This window comes from Protobothrops mucrosquamatus, unplaced genomic scaffold (genome assembly GCF_001527695.2).
Source record: "Protobothrops mucrosquamatus isolate PMUCROS unplaced genomic scaffold, P.Mucros_1.0 scaffold_217, whole genome shotgun sequence".
Taxonomy (NCBI): Eukaryota; Metazoa; Chordata; class Lepidosauria; order Squamata; family Viperidae; genus Protobothrops; species Protobothrops mucrosquamatus.
Genome location: NW_015386293.1, coordinates 2,211,429 through 2,222,541, shown reverse-complemented (window position 1 = coordinate 2,222,541; position 11,113 = coordinate 2,211,429). Strand labels below are relative to the sequence as shown.

The 11,113-nt window shown below is 41.5% G+C and overlaps 1 protein-coding gene across 1 annotated transcript in view; it reads right to left on the bottom strand.

The window, feature by feature from the left end:
- Positions 1-11,113, bottom strand: part of RECK (reversion inducing cysteine rich protein with kazal motifs) — a 267,919-nt gene that overhangs the window by 18,465 nt on the left and 238,341 nt on the right. The window contains exon 13 of the mRNA XM_029286596.1: positions 9,084-9,224. Coding sequence (XP_029142429.1) covers positions 9,084-9,224 — 141 coding nt within the window. The remainder of the gene's footprint in view (positions 1-9,083; positions 9,225-11,113) is intronic.

Genomic DNA, 11,113 nt, shown 5'->3' with positions numbered 1-11,113 from the left:
ATATGTTATTTTAATAGTTGATTAATGTTAGTTAGAGTATGATTATTTTATTGTTAACCCTGTGATTGGCACTGGGAAGTGAGGGGGGAGGGAGGGGGGAGTGGAAGGGTGGGTTGGGAAAGGGGGGATTTATATTGTAAAATTTTATAAAATTTTCAATAAAAAAGGGCATAAAAAGAAGCCACTAAGATCCAAGAAAATCACTGGGGTGTTTTATTTTGTAGCCATAAAGGAAAAATGGAGAGGAGACAGGACAGGGGAGGGGAGGGGGGGAGAAAAGAAGAGAAGAGAAGAGAAGAGAGTTCTTCCTCACATGGTGATGAAAGCTGAAAGTTCTGATCCTACTTACTGCAACAAGGGAAAGGAATAAGCCCACTGTAGGATTCCTCCATTATAGGAAAAGACAGCACCCTCTATACTATCTAGATTACACCATTTATTTATTGTAGTGATCATTCAACCTTAGAACAAAGAATCATAGGGGTTTTTTGGAAGTCTTCTAGTCCAACCCCCTGCTCAGACAGAACACCCTATACCATTTCAGACAAATAGTTGTCCAATCTTTCTTTAAAAGCTTCCAGTGATGGAGCACCCACAACTTCTGAAGGAAAGCTGTACCCTTGGTTGTTCTCACTGTCAGGAAATTTCTCCTTAGTTCTAGATTGCATCTCTCTTTAATGATCTTCCACCCATTACTTCTTGTCCTACCGTCTTTTCTGTGACAGCCCTTCACGTTCTGGAAGACTATCATATCATTTCCAGTCCTTCTCTTCATTAGACTAGACATCTAGTTCGCTCAATTGTTCATTGTATGGTTCAGCCTCTAGATTCCTTAGAATTTTTATTTTTCTTCTCTGCACTCTTTCTAGGGTCTCAATATTTTTTAGAATCATGGTGACCAGCACTGGATACCAAATATAGTTTCACCAGTGCAATATAAAGTAGTACTGTCATTTCACATGATCTTGAAACTATCCCTCTATTGATGCAGCCGAGGACTACATTGGCTTTTTTGGCAATTGCAGCACATTGCTTACTCATTCTTAAGTGGTTGTCTACTAGGACACCTAGTGTCAGAATCTAGTTATATTTCCTTTCTATCTATCTTCTCTGATCTAAAACCAATTCTTACCCTTTCCTGGATCCTGCCATACTCCCAAGGGGGAGGGGGGATATGCATGCAGGTTTATTATTTTCACTTCCTCTATTCACTACAAAGTAACCTTTTGTTTATTGACCTTCGTGTCTGCTAACCATTACAATGTAACAATTTGCCTCTTATCCTAGGCCCCCTCTGAACTTCTCCTCCTTACCGGGCAGCTAGGAAAAGGGGGGTGAAAAGATACAGACCTCCGGGATCTGGGTTATTTCTCTGTCATAAAAATAAGGTGTGAAGAGCTGTTGAATGATCGTGCACAATGGAGCCGGATTTATGTTATCTTTCCTGGATTTAACACCTAGGAATTTGCTGGTCTGAATCGCCCGGAAGAACTGTGGGGTGGGGTGCTTAGGGACACTTTAAAACATCAATCTGTAAGGGAATCCCTCAGATCTTGTCTATTATGCCTGCTATCAACTACTCTTAATAAAAGTTCCTGTTGGAAGAGATTGTTTCCGAGAGTTCTTGCTTTCTTAAGATATGGGTTGAAGTGGGGCCTTACATTAGACAGGATCTGCAGTAATAGTCAACCTGGAAGGGGGAAACTTACCGGGGGACTTTGCAAAAAATACAATGTCAGACGACAAGGCAGGGAAGGAAGAAAACCCCACGGAAAGGGAGCCTTCCCCCCGACTGAGAATCTGCCAGCTGTCGGGATCTGAAATGTCATACTAGGAGAAGAGGTGGTGGAGACATGTAACCACAAATTTCGGTGGTCAATGGACGTTGGAAAGAAAGGTGAGTGGGAAAAGAGATCAAGAAAGGTGACCCTGAGACGGGGCAGCCACCAACCAGAATGGAAACAGGAGATGGAGAAATCCCTGCACATTAACGAAGAGGAAGGAAGTCATGCACAACACTCAAACTGGATCCTAGAGCGAGCTATTGATCTGATGAAAAGAACCCTCGGCTCTATAGGGGAGGAGAACTCTGAGCCCTGCAGTCGCACCAGCAGCTGGAGCTGCAGTTGGAGAGATACTGAGGAGGAATCGGAACCTATAATCCCGGGGACGTCCGCTGAACCAGCAGATACCATTTCAACGGCCCCCACTCCCTACCGACCCGCAGATGGTGATCAGGATGGAAGACAATACCGACGGCGAAGGCACCAATCCATTCAAAGACTCCCGCCGCTGGACGTGAGATTCAAGGGGGAGCCGACACACTTGGGGTTTTTCCTAACCCAAGTCCTCAGCTATATGGAGGAATACGGGTGGCACATCCCCAGCGACAAAGCCCGTATCCGTATCGTGCAATCCGCTCTGGACAGACTGGCCGCAGATTGGGTGGTGAACCTGCATGATTCCAATGCCCCAGAGCTCAACGACTTCAGCCATTTCATGTCCTCTCTGAGAAGGCGATTCGAGGACCCCCTGGCTGATCTCAAGGCCCGCAAAAGAATCAAAACAGTGAGGCAGGGCAGACGCCCGGTAGCCAAATATACACAAGCTGAACTGGCCAGAAGACATCCTCCTTAGCCATTTCAAAGATGGCCTAAATTACGATGTGTATGATGCTTGCCTGCCCTGGGGGGACACACACCAACTCAATGAATGGTATGTCCTGGCAGAGGAAGCAGAAATCAACCTACTGAAGAGGCACCACTGAGGAAAACCATGGGGCCGCTCTCCACCTGAGCCGACGCGCGGACCAGCGAAACCATCGGCTACGGCCAAGAAGTCAATGGGCTGTTTCAAATGCGGGAGAGAGGGGCTTCGGGACGTAGAATGCCGCTCTAAAGCCCCTCAGCACAACCCAGACCGATCACTGGCCAGCAAATCCGGGAAGTCTCCAGCTAAGCCAAAAGAATCTGTCATGAGAGTGATGGAGGCTGTGGAATCCCCTACCTCTGCCCATCATGGGGAAAGAACTCCAGCCTACACTGCAAGGCCAGCGGACACCTCAGACAACAGCTCGGAAGGCGAACCCCTGGTAAGTGGACCCATCGCACCCATCCTCAAGACAGTGACTATATTAGCTCCCTCCATGCCTGAAGCTGTCAAGGTGAAAGCCTTAATAGACTCTGGCTGTACCCGCTGCCTCATTAGCCCGACGCTAGTGGGGAACATGGCCATTCCAGTGAGGAGGCTGTAACAACCAATCTCATTTGGCCAATTAGATGGGTCCATAGCAGAGGGGCTGCCAGCTACCCTAGCCACCTTACCAGTTTACCTATCCCTGGGAAACTATGAGGAAGACATAACATTTGTAGTAGCCCCAGGCATGGAATGCCCAGTGATCCTAGGGCTGGAATGGTTAAAGAAGTGGAACCCCTGGGTAAATTGGAGGACAGCAGAAATCAATTTCCCGAAGGGGGATCCTACGGACTTAAAACCCCAAGGAGTCCTACCAAAATTAAGAAGGGAGAAAGCATCAATGGGAGAAGAAAAGGGGCTACCCAAAATACCAGAGGAATACTGAGACCTTGCTGAAGTTTTAAGTGATGAGAGGGCAGATGAGCTCCCCCCTTACCGACCCACGGATTGTGCCATAGAATTCAAGCCCGGGACAAAACTCCCGAAACCCAGACTATACTCTATGAGCCCTAAGGAGAAGGAGGAAATGGAAAAAATCATAAATAAAAGCCTAGGAAGGGGGTTTATCGAACAGGCCAAGCGTAAGGTAGCAGTCCCGGTTCTCTTTAGAGAAAAGAAGGACAGCACTTTACGCTTTTGCGTGGACTACCGCTCCTTGAATGCAATCAGTGAAAGCAACCTATACCCCCTACCCCTCATGAAGGATGTTATCCCACCTCTCAAAAGGAAGACTTTTCACTAAACTAGATCTAAGGGTTAGAATTAACCCTTAGAATTCTACCGCATTAGAATTAAGGAAGGGGATGAATGGGAAATTGCATTTAATTGCCCATGGGGTGCTACCAATTTAAAGTTTTGCCGTTTGGACTACAAGGGGCCCCCACAGTATTTATGCAATTAATCAATGAGGTACCAAGGGAACACCTATTTAAGGTGGTCCTGGTTTATTTAGATGACATCCTTATCTGCACCGAATCCAAAAAGGAACATGTCAACCTAGTCAAAGCGGTTTTAATGAAACTGCGAGCTGCCCACCTATATGCCAAATTATCGAAATGTGAATTCCACCAGAAAAAAATAGACCAGGGCTTTTCAATCTTTTCACCCATTGTACCACTTTTAGGATATGGCAATATCCGAGTACCACCAGTCGCCTAGCAAGGTATCAAAAACTTGATGACCAAAAAAGAAAAAAAGAAAAAAGTGATAAAGTACAGGTAATCCTCGACTTACAACAGTTCGCTTAGTGACTGTTTGAAGTTACAATGGCACTGAAATAAGTGTCCCTCCCAGCACAGCCGAGCAAGACACCTGCCTGCCCACCCAGCAGCGCTCTTCCTCCTGTCCGAGGTTTTCATTGTTGTGAGCAATTGATTGGTCACAGTGTCCCAGGATCATGTGAAGTGTCCAAAATCTGCTGCAACCACCCAGCAGGCAGGGGGAATAAAGACCAAACATCCCCCACCCCACCCTCACTGCCAATCCTCAACAGATATGCTCACAACAATGAAAACCTCGGACAGGAGGAAGAGCGCAGGCGTCTTGCTCGGCTGTGGCTGGGGGGGCACTTATTTCAGTGCCATTGTAACTTCAAACAGTCACTAAGCGAACTGTTGTAAGTCAAGGACTACCTGTACTTTATCACTTTTTTCCTTTTTTGGGGGGTCATCAAATTTTTGACACCTTGCTAGGCGACTGGTGGTACTCAGATATTCCCATATCCTAAAAGTGGTACAATGGGTGAAAAGGCTGAAAAGCCCTGCTCTAGGAGGTATCATGGGACAACTCAATACCTAGCATGGAAACACCTCCCCTCCTCACAAAATGAGTGGGTCCATAAACGTCATGTCAGAGCCACAAAACTGTTAAAGAAGTTTCATACAGAGTATCCCAACAAGCCAGACTAACTTTTATACCCGTTTTGTTTTTTCTACAGGTTGAGCTCTCTTATTTTTAAGGGGGGGGGCAGGATGTCAGAATCCAGTTATATTTCCTTTCTTCTCTGATCTAAAACCAATTCTTACCCTTTCCTGGATCCTGCCATACTCCCAAGGGGGAGAGGGGATATGCATGCAGGTTTATTACTTTCACTTCCTCTATTTACTACAAAGTAACCTTTTGTTTATTGACCTTCGTGTCTGCTAACCATTACAATGTAACAATTTGCCTCTTATCCTAGGCCCCCTCTGAACTTCTCCTCCTTACCGGGCAGCTAGGAAAAGGGGGGTGAAAAGATACAGATCTCCAGGATATGGCTTATTTCTCTGTCATCAAAATAAGGTGTGAAGTGCTGTTGAATGATCGTGCACAATGGAGCTGGATTGATGTTATCTTTCCTGGATTTAACACCTAGGAATTTGCTGGTCTGAATTGCCCAGAAGAACTGTGGAGTGGGGTGCTTAGGGACAATTTAAAATCAATCTGTAAGGGAATCCCTCACATCCTGTCTATTATGCCTGCTATCAACTACTCTTAATAAAAGTTCCTGTTGGAAGAGATGTTTCCAAGAGTTCTGCTTTCTTAAGATGTGGGTTGAAGTGGAGCCTTACACCTAGATTCCTCTCATAATTGCTACTGTTGAACCAGATATCATATTTTCTATAACTGTGCATTTGGTTTTTCTTGCCTATATATAGGATCTTATTTTTCTCACAACTGAATTGCATTTGTTGTATAGGGCCCAGTGTTCAAATCTGTCAAGGTACTCTGTGTCTTGAGTCTACCCTCCAAAGTGTTAGCAATTTCCCCCAACTTGGTGTTTTTTGCAAATTTCCCTTCTATTCCCTCATCTAAATTGTTTATAAAGATATTGAAGAGTACTGGGCCTAAAACAAACCCTTGAGCTATCCCACTGCAAGCTTCCCTCCATGTAGAAGTAGTTCCATTGTGGACTTCTCACTAAGTGTGAACGATCAATCAGTTGCAAACCCATCTGGTGGTGGTACTATCTATTTCACATTGTTTTATCTTATCAAAAAGGAGGCTGTGATCTTTTTTATCAAGTGCCTTACTAAAGTCTAAGTAAACTGTGTTCACAGCATTTCCCTCATCAACTAGTCACTTTGTCAAAGAAGGCAATAAGGTCAGTCTGGCATGATTTGTTTTTAACCAAATCCATGCTGGCTTCTAGTAATCACCTTGTTCATTTCTAGGTACTTAAAAATCCTGTGTTTCATTACCTTTTCTAGGGTTTTCCCAGGTATTGATATCAGGCTGACTGGCCTGTAATTTCCTGGATCCATTTGTTTTCCTTTTTTTGAAGATTGGAAGCATGTCAGCTCTTTTCCAGTCCTTTAGTATTTCTCTGGTTCTCCAGGAACTTCGAAAAATTTTGTTCAATAGTTTCAAGACCACATCTGCCAATTCCTTCAAAATTCTGGGATGTAATCCATCTGGTTCTGGCAATTTGAACTCTTCTGGACTGAATAGGAATTCTCTAACAATTTTCTTTCTTATTTTGACTTGCATTGCTATTCTGTATCCTACATGCCACTTCTAATTGGCTGGACTGTTTTTCCTTTTGGTGAAAGCAGATTCAAAGAATGAATTAAGCAATTCTGCTTTCTCCTTGGTGCCTGTCACCTCCTTGGTATCTTCTCCCATCAGTAGATTGATGGTTTCTTTGATTTTTTTTTGTTTCTTATATGGTTAAACTTTTTAAAAATTATTGTTAGCATTTGTTACAAGTCTTAATTCACTCTAGCCCTTAGCATTCTTGCCTTTGTCCTTGCTGATTCGCACATTTTGCTGGCATCCTTCTTTCCATTTAAAATACTTGTCCTCTTTTTCTCTCAACTTGTCAGAGATACTTTATGCAATCACGCTGGCTTTATCTGGGGCCTCCTGTTTTCTTTCTCTGTGGTACTATGTTAGATCAGGCTGTTATCTCATTTTTTCAGATTTTCCCAAGTATCTTGAGTTGTCCCGAAGTGCTTTTTCAAAAAACAACTGAACTTTGTTTTTCCTGAAGACATTTCACTTCTTATCCAAGAAGCTTCTTCAATTCTTGAGCTGTTTTCCCCTTTAAGATTTAAGATTTCCATCTATAGATTCCTTCCTAAACTCTTAGTTTGCTAAAGTCAGATTTCTTAAGTCTAAGATCATAGCTTGACTTTATTTGATTATATGTGCCTGAATTACAGTATGTATGGCATGGTTACTCTCTCCCAAACTTCAACCCGTATCATTTCAACTCTCTTAGTAAGGATTAAGTCCAGTGTCCCTAGAGATGTCCCTCTAGTACCCTCCTGTACCTTTTGGGTGACAAAGTTGTCAGCTAAATTGGTTAGTAAGCTGTTCAATCTCTCACTTGATGCACAATTTGTCTCCCAGTGGATTTCAGGTCAGTTAAAGTCCCCCATTACTACTGTGGTGGGTTTCCTGCACATTCGAGTTAATTGATTTGCAAAATGTTCATCTATTTCCTCTGCATGATTGAGTGGCCTGTAGTATATATCCACGGCAATGTCATACTTTCAGCATTAGTATATAGACATCCAAGCCCTTTATGGCTGACCCTGCATTTGCTTCTTTCATCTCCTATTTTATATCTGAGTTCCCCTTACTTCTCAGCACTTCCTATCTCCTTGTTTGATTGGTTGCTTGGGGTTTATGCTTGAAATTAGGTTCTAAAGTTCCTAAAGATTGGTCACCCTCCCTTTCCAGTTTTAGTTTAAAGCCCTTTGGATAAGCTCAGCCAGTCATTTTCTAAATACTTTTGCCAATTATTGTGAGGTGTAGCCTATCTCCTGCCAGAAGCCCTTCATGTAGGTAATGTAGACCATGGCCTAGGAATCCAAAGTTCTCTCAAAGGCACCATCCCTTAAGTCAGTGGTTTTCTAAAATCTTCTTTTCCCTCATTGGATGTTGACCTTCTGTTGGAAGTACAGATGAAAACAACACTTATGCTCCTAACTTCTTGGTTTTTATGCCAAGGTGCATAAAATGTCTCTTGAAATTGTTTTCAGTTTCATTGTCATATCATTTGTCCCTGTATGGAAGAGGAGGAAGGTATAATAATCTGTGGGCTTGATTATTTTAATAAGTCTCTGTCATACCTTTGATCTGCTCAAGGGAGACAACATGCTTCCCTACATTGATTGTCCGGTATACAAATTGCTGATTCCATTCAGCAATTTTTCAACTTTTGTTAGAGAAGTGAATCTTTATTTACCAACATCTGGGCTACTTTTCTTCCTATCACTGGAGCACATGATGATGTCCCTTCTCTAGATGTCTACATGATTTGTTCCAGGAGTAACATATGAAGTTGATTGCTCAGCTCCAGCAGGATTGGATTGCAGTAAGCAGCAGGAATATTATTCTTGATTGTTGTTGTTGTTTCCTGAGGGACATGTTGCCATCCGTCTATCTTTAAAGATTCATCTGATAGTTTGGCAGTTGTTTGTTTCTTATTGTGTTCAGTTTGGATACAGTCTTCTTTCTTTGGTTGGAGTTTCTCATTTTGTTGATTGTCTCAGAGTGGCTAGTCTTGCCTGAATCAGTTGGGTGGCTTGTAGTATATACCATGGCTGATTTCAAAAATGTTAAATGGAACTGTGGGATCTTTCTATTAACAACTGTCAAGTTGTGAAGTCTCATTTGCTCCATTTTTGCCAGCTGAGATTAACAGTATTTGATATGTAATTATATTAATATTAATATTAATCTATTTTTATATTATTGCAAACTATATGAAGTTTTAAACAAAAGAAAAGCAATATACACATTTCCTAATCAATAAATAGTAATAACAATTAACATTCCAATTTTGAAATTATATTCTGAAATAGCAGTCCCTTTGAAGAAAGATATTTTCAATGACAAGAAGGCAAGTGTTAAGTTATTAGGAATCCTATGGCATTTGTTTAGACTTTAAAAAGCCTTACCCTGTATACAAAAATAAGGAAGACAAGGTTCGAGAGGCTGACATCCTTTTCTATTTACTTCACACAATTGATTTGCAGCACAGGGATTTGGGTTACAGGGATGTGTAACATCTTCCACAATATTATCCAATGCACTTGGACCTGAAAAAAACAAAAAGTAGGGAACATTAATATTGTGTATAATCAGACTTGTGAATTTATTTTTTAAGCTAGTGTGTCATTTTTATTCAGTAAGTGAAAATGTACACATTATTAAAAGAAAAAAATAATTCAGCCAATTTTTTAAAAAAGAACCAACATTTCAGCCTAAAATAGGTTATGTTCTGAAGTGCTTATCAAAGTGGGTTATATTTATTATTTATCTAGCATTCATTCATTCATTCATTCATTTGTTCGTTCATTCCTTCATTCCTTCATTCATTTATCATATTTTTATGGCTGCCCATCCCATTCTGGGGAACATATATTAAAAACAACCATGGAAAAGAAACGTTAAAAATATTCTGTATTTTTTTTAAAAAAACATTATTATTGAAAGATAAGAAAACAGCATCTTCAGTATAACAGACAATATAGCTATCTCATTGATTCACTATTTCCTGATATCCTCAAGCCTTTTGATACAGTTATGTTTTGAGCAATATTCAGAAAGTTAGCAAAGATGGAGCTAGCCTCATCTCAAGGGAATGATGTTTCATATAGCAGAAAAGACCTGTGTCCTAGGTCTGCCAGATTCAACTCCTTAATGGACAGAACCTGCAGCATATCTTTTCTCACAGAGCCAACGGGATGGACAAATGTAATCAGGAAAAGAAGGTTCCTCAAATAAACTAGTCCCAGAAAGATCAAAACTGGTATCCTTGGACCTGGACTATTCCAGGAACACACATAATTTGCCTGTGCCACTGTATTTTATATAAATTAAAGCTTCTGAATACAGTTCAAGTGTACAGCACATAGCAATAGTCTATCTGGGCGGTTAATATTAATACATGGTTTGATAATTTCTCAGAGGTTTTACCAGTGTATAAGGAGCAAAATGGAAAAGGCAAGCGCATAGCACAATTCAATATGTGGCTAAAGGAGTGGTGTAAAGGGAAAGGCTTTGGATATATTAGTCACGATGTCTGTAGCTGGTCCAATGAAAAGATGTACAAAAGAGATGGTTTGTATCCATCAAAGAAAGGGACTGCGTTACTCGGCTATAAATTCACAGATTTTCTGGAGGAAATTTTAAACTAAATAGCGGGGACAGTGAGTTAATTGATACAGAACAACCCTGTCCCCGGCAATCTAAAAATTATAGGGATATCAGTGCATGTAACATAGATGTGTGCATGTAACATAGATGGGTGAATACCAACCTTGCTGTCAAGCAAAATCAAGCCTCTAATAGCGAGTGCCACACAAAGTGCACTAATGAAATAGGTGGTAAGACAATAGGGGAACTCAGGCATCACACAGGTCATGTAGAAAGTAAACACAGGGCCAGTCACAAAGGACTCAAATGTCTATACACCAATGCACAGAGTATGAACAGCAAACAGGATGAACTAGAAATTCAGGTTAATGAGGGCAGATATGATATTGTTGCCATTACGGAAACGTGGTGGGATGAAACCCACAAATGGAACACACAGTTAGATGGATTTAAATTATTTAAAAGAAACAGACCAAATAAAAGAGGAAGTGGAGTTGCTCTCTATATAAGAAATAACTACATCTCTATAGAAATAGAGCACAACAATGATAAAAACTGTCTTGAATGCATTTGAGGCAATATAAAAGGGGGAAATGACATTGCCATAGGTGTATACTACAGACCACCCAACCAAACAGAGGAAATAGATGAACTTTTTGCTAATCAGCTAACTCAGGTATGTAGGAAGCACATCACAATAGTAATGGGGGACTTTAACTACCCTGACATCAACTGAGAGACAAACTCTAGACCAAGTGGAAGATCAAACAGGTTCCTGGCAAACCTAGCAGACAGCTTTGTCTCCCAAAAAGTAGAGAAGGGAACTAGA